General features: G+C 41.4%; 1 protein-coding gene across 3 annotated transcripts in view; it reads right to left on the bottom strand.

Annotated features, from left to right (window-relative positions):
* Positions 1 to 5,092: 5,092 nt before the first annotated feature.
* The window catches only part of LOC106592848 (doublecortin domain-containing protein 2), a 37,553-nt gene continuing 19,379 nt past the window's right edge, over positions 5,093 to 23,266 (bottom strand). For 2 of the 3 annotated variants that reach the window (XM_045696602.1, XM_045696603.1), the window contains exons 7-8: positions 6,468 to 6,754; positions 5,093 to 6,252 (exon numbers count right to left, since the gene is read on the bottom strand). In XM_045696602.1, the coding sequence (XP_045552558.1) occupies positions 5,608 to 6,252; positions 6,468 to 6,754 (932 nt within the window). In that variant the 3' untranslated portion in view covers positions 5,093 to 5,607. The remainder of the gene's footprint in view (positions 6,253 to 6,467; positions 6,755 to 23,266) is intronic. The other variant, XM_045696604.1, reaches the window with a different exon arrangement.

The raw sequence follows: 23,266 nt of genomic DNA, 5'->3' as shown, positions 1-23,266 counted from the left end.
AGCATTACATTATTACAGCATTACATTATTACAGCATTACATTATTACAGCATTACATTATTACAGTATACTATTACAGCATTACATTATTACAGCATTACATTATTACAGCATTACATTATTACAGAATTACATTATTACAGCATTACATTATTACGGCATACTATTACAGCATACTATTACAGCATTACATTATTACAGCATTACATTATTACAGAATTACATTATTACAGCATTACATTATTACGGCATACTATTACAGCATACTATTACAGCATTACATTATTACAGAATTACATTATTACTGCATACTATTACAGCATTACATTATTACAGCATTACATTATTACAGCAAACTATTACAGTATTACAATATTACAGCAATACATTATTATAGCATTACATTATTACAGCATTACATTATTACAGCATTACATTATTACAGCAAACTATTACAGTATTACAATTTTACAGCATTATATTATTATAGCATTACATTATTACAGCATTACATTATTACAACTACATTATTACAGCATTACACTATTACAGCTTTACATTATTACTGCATACTATTACGGCATACTATTACAGTATTACAATATTACAGCATACGATTACAGTATTACAATATTACAGCATTACATTATTGCAGCATTACATTATTACAGCATTACATTATTACTGCATACTATTACAGCATTACATTATTACAGCATACTATTACAGTATTACAATATTACAGCATACTGTTACAGCATTACACTATTACAGCATTACATTATTACAGCATTAAATTATTACAGCATTACGTTATTACAGCATTACATTATTACAGCATACTATTACAGTATTACAATATTACAGCATTACATTATTACAGCAATAAATTATTACATTATTACATTATTACAGCATTACATTATTACAACATTACATTATTACAGCATTACACTATTACAGCAATACATTTTTACAGCATTACACTATTACAGCATTACATTATTACAGCAATAAATTATTACAGCATTACATTATTACAGCAATAAATTATTACAGCTTTACATTATTACAGCAAACTATTACAGCATTACAATATTACAGCATTACATTATTACTGCATACTATTACTGCATACTATTACAACATTACATTATTACATCATTACATTATTACAGCATTACATTATTACAGCATTACATTATTACAGCGTTACATTATTACAGCGTTACACTAATACAGCATTACATCATTACATTATTACAGCATTACATTATTACATTATTACATCATTGCAGCATACTATTGTAGTTACAGCACCAGTCTCTAGTACAGTCAGTGCAGCATGTCACAGTAACAGTGGCTATACATCACGAGATCCACAGGGATGGTCTGACTGACTGGCTGCACACTGACGTCTTCTGTCCCTGGAGAATTAACAGGCTGTTTCTGGAGGAGAGTGGGAAGCTGTGAGGAAGAGTGTAGAATTGTGGGGAGATGTGAGGATTCTCTGTGACTAGGCTTTTACAATAATGTTGTTTATCCAGACACGTCTGTCTCCGCTAGGAAAAAAACATGGTAAGTGATTGGATCCGCCTGCTACCACAAGAATTTGGATTTTATCCAGGACAACTAAATGTCTTGACAGGTATTGCTAATTGGCTAATTGATTATTAGAAAACCCTTTTGCAATTATGTTAGCACATCTGAAAACTATTGTCCTGACTCCTCTTTCTATTCTGGTTAGAGCCAGTTTGCTCTGTTCTGTGAAGGGAGTAGTACACAGCGTTTTACGAGATCTTCAGTTTCTTGGCAATTTCTTGCATGGAATAGCCTTCACTTCTCAGAACAAGAATAGACTGACGAGTTTCTGGCCATTTTGAGCCTGTAATCGAACCCACAAATGCTGATGCTCCAGATACTCAACTAGTCTAAAGAAGGCCAGTTTTATTGATTCTTTAATCAGGGACAACAGTTTTCAGCTGTGCTAACATAATTGCAAAAGGGTTTTCTAATGATCAATTAGCCTTTTAAAATGATAAACTTGGATTAGCTAACACAACGTGCCATTGGAACACAGGAGTGATGGTTGCTGATAATGAGCCTCTGTAGACATTCCATTAAAAAAAATCAGCCGTTTCCAGCTACAATAGTCATTTACAACATTAACAATGTCTACACTGTATTTCTGATCAATTTGATGTTATTTTAATGGACAATTTTTTTACATTTTCTTTCAAAAACAAGGACATTTCTAAGTGACTGTCATAGTCCGTGTATGTAGGTGGCAGGGAAGTCAGGCGCAGGAGAAAACAGAGTGGTTTAAAAAATGGAATATTTATTCCCAAAACCAACGTAGAAAAGAATCTGGGTAAAACAATAACCCGTCGCACACCGATACAGAAACAACACGTACATCACAAACAAACAATCACCCACAGAGAAATGAGGGGAATCAGAGGGTTAAATACACAACATATAATTACTGGGATATGAAACAGGTGTGTAAAGAGACCAGACAAAACCAATGGAAAATGAAAAACTAATCAATGGTTGCTAGAAGGCCGGTGACGTCGACCGCCGAACACCACCCGAACAAGGAGGGGCATTAACTTCAGTAGAAGTCGTGACAGTGACCCCAATCTTTTGAACGGTAGTGTGTATATATAAATATATATATATATATATATATATATATATATATATATATATATATATATATATATATATACACACACACTGAATGAAAATATATACAGTACCAGCCAAAAATGTGAACACATCTACTCATTCCAGGGTTTTTCTTTATTTTTACTATTTACTACATTGTAGAATAATAGTGGAGACATTAAAACTATGAAATAACACATATGGAATCATTTAATAACCAAAAAAAGTGTTAAACAAACCAAAATATATTTTATATTTCAGATTCTTCAAAGTAGCCACCCTTTGCCTTGATGACAGCTTTACACACGCTTGGCATTCTCTCAACCAGCTTCATGAGGTAGTCACCTGGAATGCATTTCAATTAACAGGTGTGTCATGTTAAAAGTTAATTTGTGGAATTTCTTTCCTTCTTAATGCATTTGAGCCAATCAGTTGCATTGTGGCAAGGTAGCGGTGGTATACAGAAGATAGCCCTATTTGGTAAAAGACCAAGTCCATATTATGGCAAGAACAGCTCAAAAAAGCAAAGAGAAACAACAGTCCTTCATTACTTTAAGACATGAAGGTCAGTCAATGCGCAAAATTCAAGAACTTTGAAAGTTTTTTCAAGTGCAGTCGCAAAAACCATCAAGCGCTATGATGAAACTGTCTCTCATGAGGACCGCCACAGGAAAGGAAGTCTCAGAATTACCTCTGCTGCAGAGGATAAGTTCATTAGAGTTACCAGACTCAGAAATTGCAACCCAAATAAATGCTTCAGTAAAACGGTTCAAAGGTGAACTTGTGTTATTTGTAATTATAAATCATTTCAATACATACACATATTGTTTTTCTTAGTTTCAGTTTATTAAACTTCTGTTACAAGACAGTTTCAGAGAACAGATGATCTTTTACAGGGTGAAGCAGCACGTTGTGGAACAGCATTGCAGGAACAGAACAATGTACAGTATTGTCTTGTTTAATTCTTATTGCTTGATGAGGTACTGTATTGTTGTCGTTTATTCATTATACTAGCTACTATATAAAACACTGGCAAATCATACAACATGTAATAGTATAATATAACATACATAATAACATGTAATAGTATACCCGTTTTCAGACAGATAAATAAACAAAGAACAAGTACATACACACTAAGGCAGTAATCTGTCTCTCTCTCTCTCCTCTCCTCTCCCTCTCTCTGTCTCTCTCTCTCTCTCTCCTCTCCTCTCCCTCTCTCTCTGTCTCTCTCTCTCTCTCCTCTCCCTCTCTCTGTCTCTCTCTCTCTCTCTCCTCTCCCTCTCTCTCTGTCTCTCTCTCTCCTCTCCCTCTCTCTGTCTCTCTCTCTCTCCTCTCCCTCTCTCTGTCTCTCTCTCTCTCTCTCCTCTCCTCTCCCTCTCTCTCTGTCTCTCTCTCTCTCTCTCCTCTCCCTCTCTCTGTCTCTCTCTCTCTGTCTCTCTCTCTCCTTCTCCCTCCTCTTCTCTCTCCTCTTCTCTCTCTCTCCTCCCCCCCATCTCTCTCTATCTCTCTCTCCTTCATATCATTAGAGTACAGAACATGATGTCACATTAAAAGCCTAACAGACACATCTCTCAAGAGTACAGTACTTCCTTTTAACAGTGTTTCAACAGATAATAACCACTTGAACACTTGGAAACTATTTGAACTTAGTCATGTATCATGACTCCCTACTTAATGACCATGTAAGAACAATGAGTTACCACAGATCTACATGGTTATTTGATGAGAAAAGGCACTGTGTAATTGTTATAACAGCTGTTGGATCATCTTCCTGCTGGTGATGCCGACATACATTTATACTATACTTCAAATAGAAATGCCCCTATAGCTGTGTACCCCTATGCAACTAAACAACCATTCATATATAATCCCACATATAATCCCATATGATATCAGGGTTATTCCCCAAAGAATGTAAGAGAGGCGCTTTGCTCAGCAGCACCACCTTGTTAAATAAAATCCTGTTGAGAACCCTGGTATCTAATATTGTTTTGTTGTCGTGGATTATAATGATATTTTTCTTTGTTCCCTACATGCTAGTCTTGTCACCCTTCTCCCTAAGGCTTTTCGTAAACAACACTTCAGTTCTTCTTTGCTTCTTGACTTTTGTCATTAGAACCTTTTACCTGGTCTCTGTTCTCTTTCCCTGTTTCTTCCTCTTCACTGGAATCGGATTCCGATTCTCCCTCCCCATTTCTCTCCTCTTCGTCACCCCCCTCTCCTTTCTCCTTTGCAGACTTGTCTGTTTTGGCATCGTTTTTTGAAGTAGCTGCATCATCCTTCTCCTCCTTTTTACCTCCATCCTTCTCTCCCTTCACCGCTCTATCTTCTCCTGTCTCTGAAGCATCACCCTCCATATTTTTTTTCACTTCCTCCCTCCTCTGTCTCAGAATCTGTCTCAGTTCCAGGTTCCTTGTCTACTTCCTCCCTCCTCTGTCTCAGAATCTGTCTCAGTTCCAGGTTCCTTGTCTACTTCCTCCCTCCTCTGTCTCAGAATCTGTCTCAGTTCCAGGTTCCTTGTCTACTTCCTCCCTCCTCTGTCTCAGAATCTGTCTCAGTTCAGGTTCCTTGTCTACTTCCTCCCTCCTCTGTCTCAGAATCTGTCTCAGTTCCAGGTTCCTTGTCTACTTCCTCCCTCCTCTGTCTCAGAATCTGTCTCCGTTCCAGGTTCCTTGTCTACTTCCTCCCTCCTCTGTCTCAGAATCTGTCTCCGTTCCAGGTTCCTTGTCTACTTCCTCCCTCCTCTGTCTCAGAATCTGTCTCAGTTCCAGGTTCCTTGTCTACTTCCTCCTCATCTTTCTTTTCCACATGGTATGATTCATCTCATCCTCCTCTATCCACTTTCTCTTTCTCCTCTTTTCCATCTGTTGAACCTCCTCAGCTTTAGCCGGTGCCTCCTCCTCCTTCTCTCTCTCTCCTTCCCCTCTCCATCCTTCATTTCTCCAGGACCAGGTTCTCCAGACTTCCCTGTAGCTTGGTCTCCAGGCTCTTCTCCCCAACCACACTATCTGAGTCCTCCTCTGTGGTCTTAGTAGACTCTTCCTTGTTATCACCTTGTTCCTCTGTGGTCTTAGTAGACTCTTCCTTGTTATCACCTTGTTCCTCTGTGGTCTTAGTAGACTCTTCCTTGTTATCACCTTGTTCCTCTGTGGTCTTAGTAGACTCTTCCTTGTTATCACCTTGTTCCTCTGTGGTCTTAGTAGACTCTTCCTTGTTATCACCTTGTTCCTCTGTGGTTTTAGTAATCTCTTCCTTGTTATCATCTTGTTCTTGTGTGGTCTTAGTAATATCTTCCTTGTTATCATCTTGTTCCTCTGTGGTTTTAGTAATCTCTTCCTTGTTATCATCTTGTTCTTGTGTGGTCTTAGTAATATCTGCCTTGTTATCACCTTGTTCCTCTGTGGTCTTAGTAATATCTGCCTTGTTATCACCTTGTTCCTCTGTGGTCTTAGTAATCTCTTCCTTGTTATCACCTTGTTCCTCTGTGGAGTTCTCAGCTACTGCAGTCTCCTCCTTTTCACCTTTTTCTCCCTCTGGACTCTCCTCTGTGTCAGTAGATTTACTGTCCTCTGTTGGCTTCTGAAATTAATTGTACATTAGAAAATGAATATGATTCTATCATCATGAGCCGATCATAAGTCTTTCAGAAACAATATGTTGAACATTCAAACAGTTGCAATTGTATTTGAGCTATAGATAATATAGAAAATAATGTACACTTTTTTTTTAAAGCATGAAACTTGATACACATGTACAGTAGTAAGCAATATATGCAAGTATGAGGTTTGTCTAACCTCTTCAGTGGACAGGTCACTCTGTGGAGAGCTGTGTTTAACCTCTTCAGTGGACAGGTCACTCTGTGGAGAGCTGTGTTTAACCTCTTCAGTGGACAGGTCACTCTGTGGAGAGCTGTGTTTAACCTCTTCAGTGGACAGGTCACTCTGTGGAGAGCTGTGTTTAACCTCTTCAGTGGACAGGTCACTCTGTGGAGAGCTGTGTTTAACCTCTTCAGTGGACAGGTCACTCTGTGGAGACTGGTCTGTATTCTCTAAAGGGCCTTCATCAGTCTGCACCTCCTCGTCTGCATCAGAGGAAGGAGGTGTTACTATTAACCAGCCGTAGCACAACACTGACACCTCATGGTATTAACACAGACACAGACAGTACACAGACAGTAACATTATTCATGGTAAAACAGCCCTTCATGCACCTCAGCTCATAGGAGTAGATCTCAAACAGAGTGTCAGGGCCATTTGGAAATAAGACCCTGGAATGTGGCTTTAAAAACATAGTATTTAGATAATATCTAAATATATGTTAATAATGAGGTCATTTCTAAATATATGTTAATAATGAGATAATATCTAAATATATGTTAATAATGAGATACTATCTCATTATTAACATATATTTAGAAATGATCTCATTATTAACATATATGTAGATATTATCTCATTATTAACATATATTTAGATATTATCTCATTATTAACATATATTTAGATATTATCTCATTATTAACATATATTTAGATATTATCTCATTATTATCATATATTTAGCTCAGTAAAAAATAACATTTGCACACAGTTTTACAATTGCATTGACACTAATTCTGTGTTTTTGAGTAATTTGTTTAAGATTCGTACATAGAATAAGTGTCACGCCCTGACCGTAGAGAGCCTTTTTATTTCTCTATTTGGTTAGGTCAGGGTGTGATTTGGGTGGGCATTCTAGATTATATATTTCTATGTTGGCCTGATATGGTTCCCAATCAGAGGCAGCTGTCTTTCGTTGTCTCTGATTGGGGATCATATTTAGGCAGCCTTTTCCCACTGGGTTTTTGTGGGATCTTGTTTTTGTATAGCTACTGTGACGCCTGCAGAACTTTACATTCGTTTTGTATTTTTCTTTGTTTTGTTCGGTATTCATCTATTAAAAGTAAGATGTACGCTTACCACGCTGCACCTTGGTCTCCTTCTTACAACGAACGTGACAATAAGATTAAAGGCTCTGATAAACAAGACAATTGCATGCTTGTTTTAAGTACTTGATAAGCAAGGATTTTAATTATAAGAGAAATTAAAAAAAATACCATCATAAAATTAAGTGTTACATATTTTTTTGGTGTTTAATAATAATAATAATAATATAAAACCAGTTTGACAAAAATGTTGCTTTGCAGATTAGACTAGATTACCAAAGGCATTTAATGCATTTCAAATGCAAAACTGATTGAAGTTTAGCAGCAAAGATGAAACAGCCACAGCAATAATGGGTCTTCTTTGAATATTTTATGGAAATGTTTTGCATTCATTAACACTAGCTATTCCTTCCAACCAACCACACAGACACACTGTAAGCAGAAGAGTTAACGCGACTACAAACTCTGAACATTTTAATGTGATTTAGTATGGGGAATGGGGGGGGGTGTCTCATAAAAATGCTAAATCAAATTAAATACAACATTTACAAAAAAATATATCTCCCCTTCATTAAATCCATTAGATTTGGCTAGGCATTGAAGATGACTGGATGACTAGGTACTTTGGTGTCTGCTTCTCTCAGACAGACATAGAATTCGTTCCAAACGGCACCCTATTCCCTACATAGTGCACTACTTTTGACCAGGGCCCATTGGACTCTAATCAAAAGTAGTGAACTGTGTAAGGAATAGGGTGCGAATTGGGAAACAGACATATGGTTGAACTACAGAGCTGCTCAGTACAGTCAGATATCAGACCCTGGCTAATTTACATAGCTAGGCTGGGCTGGTAAAGTCATTATCTGTTTAAAGCAGGGAATACCGGACAGGAGCAATATTCTGCTATCTGCTACTCATGTAAATTGATGTCACTGTATTTCACTATGATATGAGCTACAGGGTTAATTTGGTTTTCATAGGAAAACCTACGATAGTACTTTCTGTCAATCCTCAGTATATTTTGACAGTTAATAGCAAAAAAATAATGGTTCACTAGGGTGAGGATGCACATGTCTTTTTGCGATGTGTACTTATAAAATTGTCAAAAATAAATCTCTCTGCCAAACAAGACGGCTGAGTCAACAACACCTGAAAGAGCAGTTTAATTGAGATAAACAGGAGGTGTATTCCATTCCATTTCTTTACTAGGCTTTGGTATTACTTTAGCTTCCTTGTCTAATGCCTTTAACAACACCTGAAGACATCACCGAGACAACCACTGCTCTTAACACCACCAGGTAGCAAACAAGACGTATGAAAACACCTGAAGACATCACCGAGACAACCACTGCTCTTAACACCACCAGGTAGCAAACAAGACGGATGAAAACACCTGAAGACATCACCAAGACAACCACTGCTCTTAACACCACCAGGTAGCAAACAAGACGTATGAAAACACCTGAAGACATCACCAAGACAACCACTGCTCTTAACACCACCAGGTAGCAAACAAGACGTATGAAAACACCTGAAGACATCACCGAGACAACCACTGCTCTTAACACCACCAGGTAGCAAACAAGACGGATGAAAACACCTGAAGACATCACCAAGACAACCACTGCTCTTAACACCACCAGGTAGCAAACAAGACGGATGAAAACACCTGAAGACATCACCAAGACAACCACTGCTCTTAACACCACCAGGTAGCAAACAAGACGTATGAAAACACCTGAAGACATCACCGAGACAACCACTGCTCTTAACACCACCAGGTAGCAAACAAGACGTATGAAAACACCTGAAGACATCACTGAGACAACCACTGCTCTTAACATTTACATTTACATTACATTTACGTTATTTAGCAGACGCTCTTATCCAGAGCGACTTACAAATCTTAACACCACCAGGTAGCAACCAAGACGGATGAAAACACCTGAAGATGGATCATTAAGGTATATTAGTCTATGTAGTCCAGTCAGGTGCTTTAGTATGATTTGTCCAATCCCTTTAAATCAAGAAGAAGAACATACACTGCTCTTAACACCAGGTATCAACACAGTCACAACATGGTAACAACACGCTAACTAAAACACACCCAACAACACGTTGCCATGGGTATTTCTGGATTAGATTAGAGTTACAGCTTCCTGTGGCTCAGTGAAGTCCAACTGAACGTCCATCTGCATTATACAGTCAACAACACAACACTATAGACGGTGTAGGCTGAATCAGCCATGGGTTCAAATACTATCTGAAATCTTTCAAATACTTCCAAGCGTTTTCTCTATCATGCCTGTAGGGCCAAGTAGGTTGGGTTTGACGTTTTGGGATTTTTTTCTATTGGTCCATTACGCCAAGAAAGCTCAATCAAGAATAATTTAAAATACAATTTAAACCCAGGTTTGGGGTAAATAATGAATTGCGAAGTCCTCTCTCCCTCTCTCTCTCTCTGCTCTGGGAGGATGACACAGTAGACTGGGTAATGACACCACAGGGAATTATTCTACTATCTGACTAGACTGGGTAATGACACCACAAGGAATTATTCTACTATCTGCCTAGACTGGGTAATGACACCACAGGGAATTATTCTACTATCTGCCTAGACTGGGTAATGACACCACAGGGAATAATTATACTATCTGCCTAGACTGGGTAATGACACCACAGGGAATTATTCTACTATCTGCCTAGACTGGGTAATGACACCACAGGGAATTATTCTACTATCTGCCTAGACTGGGTAATGACACCACAGGGAATTATTCTACTATCTGCCTAGACTGGGTAATGACACCACAGGGAATTATTCTACTATCTGCCTAGACTGGGTAATGACACCACAGGGAATTATTCTACTATCTGACTAGACTGGGTAATGACACCACAGGGAATTATTCTACTATCTGCCTAGACTGGGTAATGACACCACAGGGAATTATTCTACTATCTGACTAGACTGGGTAATGACACCACAGGGAATTATTCTACTATCTGACTAGACTGGGTAATGACACCACAGGGAATTATTCTACTATCTGACTAGACTGGGTAATGACACCACAGGGAATAATTATACTATCTGACTAGACTGGGTAATGACACCACAGGGAATAATTATACTATCTGCCTAGACTGGGTAATGACACCACAGGGAATTATTCTACTATCTGACTAGACTGGGTAATGACACCACAGGGAATTATTCTACTATCTGCCTAGACTGGGTAATGACACCACAGGGAATTATTCTACTATCTGCCTAGACTGGGTAATGACACCACAGGGAATAATTATACTATCTGACTAGACTGGGTAATGACACCACAGGGAATAATTATACTATCTGCCTAGACTGGGTAATGACACCACAGGGAATTATTCTACTATCTGACTAGACTGGGTAATGACACCACAGGGAATTATTCTACTATCTGACTAGACTGGGTAATGACACCACAGGGAATAATTATACTATCTGCCTAGACTGGGTAATGACACCACAGGGAATTATTCTACTATCTGACTAGACTGGGTAATGACACCACAGGGAATTATTCTACTATCTGCCTAGACTGGGTAATGACACCACAGGGAATTATTCTACTATCTGACTAGACTGGGTAATGACACCACAGGGAATTATTCTACTATCTGACTAGACTGGGTAATGACACCACAGGGAATTATTCTACTATCTGCCTAAACTGGGTAATGACACCACAGGGAATGATTAAACTATCTGCTTGGATGTGTCTTGTCTTTCAGTGCAGCGGAGTGGAGTGAATTTGAAATATAACTGCAGAAATATGGTTATGCAAATGTCTCTGATAAAATGTGCCAATGTCTCGTTCAACTAAAACCCCTTCACTTCCTCACCTCTGACTGTATAGAATCATTACTGCTAAAACCCTTCACTTCCTCACCTCTGACTGTATAGAATCATTACTGCTAAAACCCTTCACTTCCTCACCTCTGACTGTATAGAATCATTACTGCTAAAACCCTTCACTTCCTCACCTCTGACTGTATAGAATCATTACTGCTACAGTACTGACTTGATGCATAAGGAGGAAATATGAATACCAGATACTACTCTGTATAATGGCTATATGAATACTAGATACTATACTGTATTATGGCTATATGAATACTAGATACTACTCTGTATTATGGCAACATGAATACTAGATACTACTCTGTATTATGGCAACATGAATACTAGATACTACTCTGTATTATGGCTATATGAATACTAGATACTACACTGTATTATGGCAACATGAATACTAGATACTACTCTGTATTATGGCAACATGAATACTAGATACTACTCTGTATTATGGCAACATGAATACTAGATACTACACTGTATTATGGCTATATGAATACTAGATACTACACTGTATTATGGCTATATGAATACTAGATGCTACTCTGTATTATGGCAACATGAATACTAGATACTACACTGTATTATGGCAACATGAATACTAGATACTACTCTGTATTATGGCAACATGAATACTAGATACTACTCTGTATTATGGCAACATGAATACTAGATACTACTATGTATTATGGCAACATGAATACTAGATACTACTCTATATTATGTAATTTCAACTCTCAGGGGCCACTCTCTCTGTGATCCTGAAAACATCTGACCTGCTTGGATTGGCTTGAATTGCCTTGGATTGGCTTGAATTGCCTTGGATTGGCCTGGATTGGCTTGGATTGGTTTGGATTTGCTTGGATTGGTTTGGATTTGCTTGGATTGGTTTGGATTTGCTTGGATTGGTTTGAATTGCCTTGGATTGGCCTGGATTGGCTTGGATTGGTTTGGATTTGCTTGGATTGGCTTGAATTGCCTTGGATTGGCCTGGATTGGCTTGGATTGGTTTGGATTTGCTTGGATTGGTTTGGATTTGCTTGGATTGGTTTGGATTTGCTTGGATTGGTTTGAATTGCCTTGGATTGGCCTGGATTGGCTTGGATTGGTTTGGATTTGCTTGGATTGGCTTGGATTGGCCTGGATTGGCTTGGATTGGTTTTGGATTTGCTTGGATTGGCTTGGATTGGCTTGGATTGGCTTGGATTGGCTTGGATTGGCTTGGATTGGCTTGGATTGGCCTGGATTGGTTTGGATTGGCTTGGATTGGTTTGAATTGCCTTGGATTGGCCTGGATTTGCTTGGATTGGCCTGGATTGGCTTGGATTGGCTTGAATTGGCTTGGATTGGCTTGGATTGGTTTGGATTTGCTTGGATTGGCTTGGATTGGCTTGGATTGGCTTGGATTGGCTTGGATTTGCTTGGATTGGCTTGGATTGGCTTGGATTGGTTTGGATTGGCTTGGATTGGCTTGGATTGGCTTGGATTGGCTTGGATTGGCCTGGATTGGCTTGGATTGGCTTGGATTGGCTTGGATTGGCTTGGATTGGCTTGGATTGGCTTGGATTGGCTTGGATTGGCCTGGATTGGCTTGGATTGGCTTGGATTGGCTTGGATTGGCTTGGATTGGCTTGGATTGGCTTGGATTGGCTTGGATTGGCTTGGATTGGCTTGGATTGGCTTGGATTGGCTTGGATTGGCTTGGATTGGCCTGGATTGGCTTGGCCTGGATTGGCTTGGATTGGCTTGGATTGCCTTGGATTGGCCTGGATTGGCTTGGATTGGCCTGGATTGGCTTGGATTGGCTTGAATTGGCTTGGATTGGCTTGGATTGGCTTGGATTGGCTTGGATTGGCTTGGATTGGCCTGGATTGGCTTGGATTGGCCTGGATTGGCTTGGATTGGCTTGGATTGGCTTGGATTGGCTTGGATTGGCTTGGATTGGCTTGGATTGGCTTGGATTGGCCTGGATTGGCTTGGATTGGCTTGGATTGGCTTGGATTGGCTTGGATTGGCTTGGATTGGCTTGGATTGGCTTGGATTGGCTTGGATTGGCTTGGATTGGCTTGGATTGGCTTGGATTGGCTTGCACAGCCACATGCAAAAAGCAAAAGTGGGACGGTCTCCGATTCAAAATGACACCAGCCTCCAGTGTGTAGATGGGATGCCGTCTGTGTGTCACCTAAAAAACATTGGTTAGCAGATCAGCGTGACAGACTAACCTCTATTCTCTGAATCCCCTAATCGACCTTCAAAGGGTCATCAGAAACCTTTGCATTCGGAATGGAGAGATGAAGGGGATCACATTAAGTCCTGTTTCCTGTCTGACATGTTGTCTAACGTCTAAGACACTCCTTCCTCACTGTAACATGTAACAGCAACACAAATGGCAACGTATTCACTATATAGTGCACTACTTCTGAGCTGGGCCCATAGGGCTCTGGTTGAAAGAAGTGCACTAGGTAAGGAATAGGGTGCCATTTGGGACACAGTCCACCTTTCAACTGCTCCAGTTTCTCCTGTTGTACTGGGGGACTCAGCCTAGCTAACTCAAAGACTGCTAGCTACTATTCTCCTGTTGTACTGGGGGACTCAGCAGAGCTAACTCAAAGACTGCTAGCTACTATTCTCCTGATGTACTGGGGGACTCAGCAGAGCTAACTCAAAGACTGCTAGCTACTATTCTCCTGATGTACTGGGGGACTCAGCAGAGCTAACTCAAAGACTGCTAGCTACTATTCTCCTGTTGTACTGGGGGACTCAGCAGAGCTAACTCAAAGACTGCTAGCTACTATTCTCCTGTTGTACTGGGGGACTCAGCCTAGCTAACTCAAAGACTGCTAGCTACTGGACACATTCAAAAGACGCATGTAGACCTGACATGTCTGTTTGTACATCATGTTTTTAACATTGTTTTTTGACTGGATGGAGGTGTAACCGATGTGAAATTGCTAGTTAGTTAGCGGTGGTGCGCGCTAATAGCGTTTCAATCAGTGACGTCACTCGCTCTGAGACTTGAAGTAGGGTTTCCCCTTGCGTTGCAAGGGCCGTGGCTTTTGTGGCGCGATGGGTAACGATGCTTCGTGGGGTGTCAGTTGTTGATGTGTGCAAGGGTCCCTGGTCGAGCTCAGGTTGGGGCGAAGAGAGGGACGGAACCTACACTGTTACAGAGGCATCATGGATAGATCTATCACACAGACTGGGATAATCATCAAAGGCGACGTTATGTTTTTATGATATGAGACGGAGTTGTTTTAATCTGGTGGTTTGCTTATAAAACTGTCTTTCACCTCACTGATGGCTGGATTAACAGTCTCTGTATTAATCACTGACTACACTCTGCCTACACCCTGCCTACTGTACACTGACTACACTCTGACTACACCCCGCCTACTGTACACTCTGACTACACTCTGCCTACACCCTGCCTACTGTACACTCTGACTACACTCTGCCTACACCCTGCCTACTGTACACTCTGACTACACTCTGACTACTGTACACTGACTACACCCTGCCTAGTGTGCACTCTGCCTACACTCTGACTACACTCTGCCTACTGTACACTCTGACTACACTCTGACTACTGTACACTGACTACACCCTGCCTAGTGTGCACTCTGACTACACTCTGACTACACTCTGCCTAGTGTGCACACTGACTACACTCTGACTACACTCTGACTACACCCTGCCTACTGTACACTCTGACTACACCCTGCCTACTGTACACTCTGACTACACCCTGCCTACTGTACACTCTGACTACACTCTGACTACACCCTGCCTACTGTACAGTCTGACTAAACTCTGCCTACACTCTGACTACACCCTGCCTACTGTACACTCTGACTACACTCTGACTACACTCTGCCCAATGCTATGTCCCAAACGGCACCCTAATCCCTATATAGTGCACTACTTTTGACCATAGGGTTCAGGTTGAAATTAGTTCACTATGTAGGGAATAGGATGCCATTTGGGACAGAGACTATGTATAAACACATAATGGACTAAAAGTTGAGTTCTACCAAGCATCAACCAGGGTTAATAAAACTGTAGTGTATGCTGTTGTGATACTACGGCTAGAGGCAGTTAGAAAATGCTTTCCTGGAACACTTTCTTCTGCTTCATAACGAACAGAAATATGGTTTAACACTAAAGCCTGATCACAACAGAAGTTAAGAAAAGAACTGAACTTCATTGCCAACATCCTCGACCCGTCAAACAAGAAAAACCACATTCCTACTTCCATTCCTTTTCTATTGAATGTTAATGTTATTCATTCTCTATACAACGTGGTTGTGAAAATGGCATTGAACATGGAATGTTGTTATATCCTTCGGTTTTAAAGTGCTAATTGAGTTGACATGAAAATGCATTGCCACTGAACATGGTTCTATTCAGAGCAAGCGGTGTTTGTTCCAATACAAGGTCATTTTTAAAAATGTTTTATTGAACCTTTATTTAACTAGACAAGTCAGTTAAGAATAAATTCTTATTTTACAATGCCGGGTCCTACCCAGGCCCAAACCCTCCCTTAACCCGGACGACACCGGGCCAATGGTAGAGCCGCACAATTGGGACTCTCAATCACAGCCGGTTGTGATACAGCCCGGAAACCGAACCAGGGTGTCTGTAGTGACGGCCTCTAGTACTGAGATGTGTTTATATTCGTAACAAGACAATGGGATGAAGGCTGTTTTCCTGAGGAATAACATGTAGATAGTTCTAATGTACAGAACCCTACAGAGCAATACCTCCAGTACACAGCCTAGGGTCTGATCCCCTCTATATCGGGGCGGCAGGTAGCCTAGTGGTTAGAGCGTTGGGCCAGAAACCGAAAGGTTGCTAGATTGAATCCCCGAGCTGACAAGGTAAAAAAAAATCTGTCGTTCTGACCCTGAACAAGGCAGTTAACCCACTGTTCCTAGACCGTCGTTGTAAATTAAAATTTGTTCTTAACTAGTTAAATAAAATAAAAATCTGGACAACTCTGGAATGGGGCTACAATCTGTACGTTTACACTAATGAACACTACTAACTAGATATTTAACTGATGACAACAGTAGGCAGATTATATAGTACATTAGTCATGTAAACACCTTACTCCGCCTATCTTAAATCGGCGTTAGGTCAAAATCAGAAGTAAACATACGCCGATTAAAACACCTGGTTTCCTGAACAACCTTTTGAATTGTTAGGACATGTAAACACCTGGTTTCCTGAACAACCTTTTGAATTGTTAGGACATGTAAACACCTGGTTTTCTGAACAACCTTTTGAATTGTCAGGACATGTAAACACCTGGTTTTCTGAACAACCTTTTGAATTGTTAGGACATGTAAACACCTGGTTTTCTGAACAACCTTTTGAATTGTCAGGACATGTAAACACCTTAAAATCCGAGCTCCAGCACGTGGTAGCACCAGCCGAGTGAGCCTCCCTCTTTAGTACCAGTGAAGTGAGTTCATAAACAACTGAAAAGTATGCATCTTAAGAAGTAGTTTTCACATACAAACAATAAAATAAACATGGTCGCCGTGCTACAATGTCTATTTTGATTGGCGATGTGATGCATTTATCATAGTCCAGTCAGATTTCAGATGTGTCCATGTAAACAGGATTATTAGGGAAATCGTTCTTCTTGCTAAGCATGTAAACGTTTTTAATCCAACTATTATCTTCATCTGACTATCCACAATAATGGTATTATAGTGTGCATGTAACCGTACTCACTGTGGTGTATTTTCACCATAGCTGTGGAGCAGTGCTTATCGTTTTTAAAGACAGCCATTTGCCTTTTCTGACAAGTATTAACTGCACTCAGGAGAGAGGTGGTGTGTGGGGGGGACAGGAGGACTTAACCAATCAAAATGTCCCCTGTGTTTGAGGAGGATGTTGTTCATGCATGTACGAGGAAGAATGCAGAGAGAGAGAGAGCGAGTATATCCCAAATCGCACACTACTCCCTATAAAGTGCACAACTTTTCACCAGAGTCCTATAGGCCCTGGTCAAAAGTAGTGCACTACATAGAGTCATTTGGGACACAGACAGAGAGATAATCAGTCTGACGCCACACTCCTTCTCCAGAGCACCAGTTTTGGAGCAGCAGTGGGGGGGGTTAAATAATCCAACAGTGTATGGAGGGGCCTGGCTCTGGCTTGGAGTGATTATCCCAGAAAGGCAATTACCATGGCAGGGCCTCTCTCCCTCCTCTCGTCCTCTCCTCTCCCCTCTCATCTCCTCCCCTCCTCTCTGTAGGGGGCCCTCTCTCCCGCCTCTCCTCCTCTCCTCTCTTCTTCTCCTCTCTTCTTCTCCTCTCTCCCCTTTCCCTCTCACCTCTCCTGCCATATCCCCTCTCCTCTCCTCTCCTCTCCTCTCCTCTCCTCTCCTCTCCTCTCCTCTCCTGGACAGAGACTAATGGCTGCTGTCAGGGCATCACACAGTACCAGGCCTCAGTGATAGCCAGCAGAAACACACGAGAAGAAAGAAGAGAGGGAGAAGAGAGAGTAAAGGAGAGAGAAAAATAGAAAAGAGAGAAGAGAGAAACGAGAGAAGAGAAGAGAGAAGAGGGTGAGAAGAGAAGAGGAAAAGAGGAGAGGGAGAAGAGAGAAGAGAGGGAGAAGAGAGAGTAAAGGAGAGAGAAAAATAGAGAAGAGAGAAGCGAGAGAAGAGAAGAGAGAAGAGGGTGAGAAGAGAGAAGAGGAAGAGGAGAGGGAGAAGAGAGAGAGAGAAGAGAGGGAGAATAGAGGGAGAAGAGAGAGAGAAGGAGAAGAGAGTGAGAAGAGAGGAGAGAGAGAAGAGAGAACAGTCTCAGATTGCTCTACTGTGATAAACAACAGTGGCATACGTTTTCAGGCAGCAATAATGAGCTAATAACTGTGGATGTTGTTCAGTGAGCCTCTTGCACCATACGCTCCGTCATCTCTCCGTGTCCCAAATGGAACCATATTCCCTCTTTAGTGCACTACTGTTGACCAGGGCCCAGCAATGGTCAACAGTAGTGCACTAAAGAGGGAATATGGTGTCATTTGGAACGCAGCCTTCAACTGAGAGGTGGGGGGGGGGTTCATACATAAAAAAATATATATTAAAAAAAAATATATATATATATATATTGGCCGCTTGTCTTGTATTAACATGGAATTTGAAAGAGTGTTTTCCAGATGGAGGCTGGTTAAATGCTGATAAGCAAGAGAGAGAGCTGGGCTTTTCAGCACCATGGACAGGGGCAGAGACATAGACAGAGACAGGGGCAGAGACATAGACAGAGACAGGGGCAGAGACATAGACAGAGACAGAGACAGGGGCAGAGACATAGACAGGGACAGGGGCAGAGACATAGACAGGGACAGAGATAGAGAGACAGAGACATAGGGCAGAGACATAGACAGAGACAGGGACAGGGACAGGGGCAGAGACAGAGACAGAGATAGAGAGACAGGGACAGGGGCAGAGACAGAGACAGAGAGACAGGGACAGGGACAGGGGCAGAGACATAGACATAGACAGGGACAGAGATAGAGAGACAGGGACAGAGACAGGGATAGAGACAGAGACAGGGACAGACAGAAACAGACACAGACAGAGACAGAGAGACAGGGACAGAGACATAGGGCAGAGACAGAGACAGGGAGAGAGACAGGGACAAAGATAGGGACAGAGACAGGGACAGAGACAGAGAGAAAGACATGGACAGAGACAGGAACAAAAACAGAGACAGAGATAGAGACAGAGACAGGGACAGAGACAAAGACAGAGAGAGAGTGACAGAGAGAGGGACAGAAAGTGAGACAGCGATAGAGAAAGAGATGGACAGAGACAGGAACAAAAACAGAGACAGAGATAGAGACAGAGACAGGGACAGAGACAGGGACAGAAAGTGAGACAGCGATAGAGAAAGAGATGGACAGAGACAGGAACAAAAACAGAGACAGAGAGTGACAGAGACAGGGACAGAAAGTGAGACAGCGATAGAGAAAGAGATGGACAGAGACAGTGGAAGAAACAGAGACAGACACAGAGACATGGGCAGGGAAAGGGACAGAGACAGACTAAACTATTTACTGCAGCATTAACAAATGATGTTGTAACTCTGTCGTAACTCAGTTTATTGAGTTGAATGAAAATGTATTCAGTCTGTGGATCAGTCTGTGTTTGTTAACATCTCTCCAGAGATGTCTGTGACATTTGGCATGCTGCACCTCTGGTGTCTAATGTGGTTTCTGAACACATCGTCTGCCAAGGCTGACTGGATGGTACATTATAGGGAAGACTGTAGAGAACTGTCTGTCTGTCTGTCTGTCTGTCTGTCTGTCTGTCTGTCTGTCTGTCTGTCTGTCTGTCTGTCTGTCTGTCTGTCTGTCTGTCTGTCTGTCTGTCTGTCTGTCTGTCTGTCTGTCTGTCTGTCTGTCTGTCTGTCTTGCCTGCCTGCCTGCCTGCCTGCCTGCCTGCCTGTCTGTCTGTCTGTCTGTCTGTCTTGCACTGTGTAACTGTTTTTGAATTGAAGGTCACAGTTTTCAATAGAGGACACAGAGTGAGACAAACAGGGATTCTGACATGGCAACACTCTAATATTCATATGACCTGAAGGTTTCAAGGTTACATTAGACAGTAAATACTGAGGTCTGAGTTTACACAACTAAATGTACACGACATGAGTGTCCTTCAACTGTCCACCTGGAGGATTCAGAATGGTGTGTCCCCCCCCCACACCCCCATATTGACCTAACACAGGACACAGAACTGCCTTTCTGACCTCGTGATAAAACATGATGTTTTATCCCAGTTATCAGAGACAAGGACTGAAGAACATCCACAGTTATCAGAGACAAGGACTGAACAACATCCACAGTTATCAGAGACAAGGACTGAACAACATCCACAGTTATCAGAGACAAGGACTGAACAACATCCACAGTTATTAGAGACAAGGACTGAACAACATCCACAGTTATCAGAGACAAGGACTGAACAACATCCACAGTTATCAGAGACAAGGACTGAACAACATCCACAGTTATCAGAGACAAGGACTGAACAACATCCACAGTTATTAGAGACAAGGACTGAACAACATCCACAGTTATCAGAGACAAGGACTGAACAACATCCACAGTTATCAGAGACAAGGACTGAACAACATCCACAGTTATTAGAGACAAGGACTGAACAACATCCACAGTTATCAGAGACAAGGACTGAACAACATCCACAGTTATCAGAGACAAGGACTGAACAACATCCACAGTTATTAGAGACAAGGACTGAACAACATCCACAGTTATTAGAGACAAGGACTGAACAACATCCACAGTTATCAGAGACAAGGACTGAACAACATCCACAGTTATTAGAGACAAGGACTGAACAACATCCACAGTTATTAGAGACAAGGACTGAACAACATCCACAGTTATCAGAGACAAGGACTGAACAACATCCACAGTTATCAGAGACAAGGACTGAACAACATCCACAGTTATCAGAGACAAGGACTGAACAACATCCACAGTTATTAGAAACAAGGACTGAACAACATCCACAGTTATCAGAGACAAGGACTGAACAACATCCACAGTTATCAGAGACAAGGACTGAACAACATCCACAGTTATTAGAAACAAGGACTGAACAACATCCACAGTTATCAGAGACAAGGACTGAACAACATCCACAGTTATTAGAGACAAGGACTGAACAACATCCACAGTTATCAGAGACAAGGACTGAACAACATCCACAGTTATTAGAGACAAGGACTGAACAACATCCACAGTTATTAGAGACAAGGACTGAACAACATCCACAGTTATTAGAGACAAGGACTGAACAACATCCACAGTTATCAGAGACAAGGACTGAACAACATCCACAGTTATTAGAGACAAGGACTGAACAACATCCACAGTTATTAGAGACAAGGACTGAACAACATCCACAGTTATTAGAGACAAGGACTGAACAACATCCACAGTTATCAGAGACAAGGACTGAACAACATCCACAGTTATTAGAGACAAGGACTGAACAACATCCACAGTTATCAGAGACAAGGACTGAACAACATCCACAGTTATCAGAGACAAGGACTGAACAACATCCACAGTTATTAGAGACAAGGACTGAACAACATCCACAGTTATCAGAGACAAGGACTGAACAACATCCACAGTTATCAGAGACAAGGACTGAACAACATCCACAGTTATCAGAGACAAGGACTGTGCTTCAAATGGCACCCTGTTTCCTATATAGTGCACTCCATTGGACCAGGGCCCAGAGAGTGATGTAATGTGTGAGTTCCATGCTGTAGGTTATTGCTGGAAACGTTACTGTAGCAACACTGTTGTTTCTTAGACCACCACTGCCCCCTGGTGTTCAGATGGGAGAACGCATTACATAAGACTCCATACCAAACATTACAGCATCATCATGTTTAAATATGAAGGTGATTCAATAAGTCCCTGCAACCCACCTAGACACCAACACTTAGTTACAGTCAGATACAGACCCACCTAGACACCAACACTTAGTTACAGTCAGATACAGACCCACCTAGACACCAACACTTAGACAGAGAGAGAGAGAGAGAGAGAGAGAGAGAGAGAGGGAGGGAGGAGACAGAGAGAGACAGACAGAGAGAGAGACAGAGAGAGAGGAGACAGAGAGAGACAGACAGAGAGAGAGAGACAGACAGAGAGAGGGAGACAGAGAGAGAGAGAGAGAGAGAGAGAGAGAGAGAGAGAGAGGGAGACAGACAGACAGACAGACAGACAGACAGACAGACAGACAGACAGACAGACAGACAGACAGACAGACAGACAGACAGACAGACAGACAGACAGACAAAAAGAGAGACAGAGAGTGAAAGAGAGACACACACTAGGCATACTGATAAATGACTAGGAATCCGATAGGGAATAATCTCTAACTACCCCAGTTGGTTTAAATGGCATCCGATATGGAATAAGCCATCCAATATGGAATAAGCCATCCGATAGGGAATAAGCCATCCGATAGGGAATAAGCCATCCGATATGGAATAAGCCATCCGATATGGAATAAGCCATCCGATAGGGAATAAGCCATCCGATAGGGAATAAGCCATCCGATATGGAATAAGCCATCCGATATGGAATAAGCCATCCGATATGGAATAAGCTATCCGATATGGAATAAGCCATCCGATAGGGAATAAGCCATCCGATAGGGAATAAGCCATCCGATAGGGAATAAGCTATCCGATAGGGAATAAGCCATCTGATAGGGAATAAGCCAGGGAATAAGCCATCCGATATGGAATAAGCCATCCGATATGGAATAAGCCATCCGATAGGGAATAAGCCATCCGATAGGGAATAAGCCATCCGATATGGAATAAGCTATCCGATAGGGAATAAGCCATCCGATAGGGAATAAGCTATCCGATATGGAATACGCCATCCGATAGGGAATAAGCCATCCGATAGGGAATAAGCCATCTGATAGGGAATAAGCCAGGGAATAAGCCATCCGATATGGAATAAGCCATCCGATATGGAATAAGCCATCCGATATGGAATAAGCCATCCGATATGGAATAAGCCATCCGATAGGGAATAAGCCATCCGATATGGAATAAGCCATCCGATAGGGAATAAGCCATCCGATAGGGAATAAGCCATCCGATAGGGAATAAGCTATCCGATATGGGAATAGGCCTATCCGATATGGAATAAGTCATCCGATGCGTAATAAGTCATCCGATATGGAATAAGTCAT

This window comes from Salmo salar, chromosome ssa02 (assembly GCF_905237065.1).
Source record: "Salmo salar chromosome ssa02, Ssal_v3.1, whole genome shotgun sequence".
Classification (NCBI taxonomy): domain Eukaryota; kingdom Metazoa; phylum Chordata; class Actinopteri; order Salmoniformes; family Salmonidae; genus Salmo; species Salmo salar.
The sequence above is the reverse complement of the archived record's forward strand: the minus strand, read 5'-3'. Positions and strand labels throughout refer to the sequence as shown.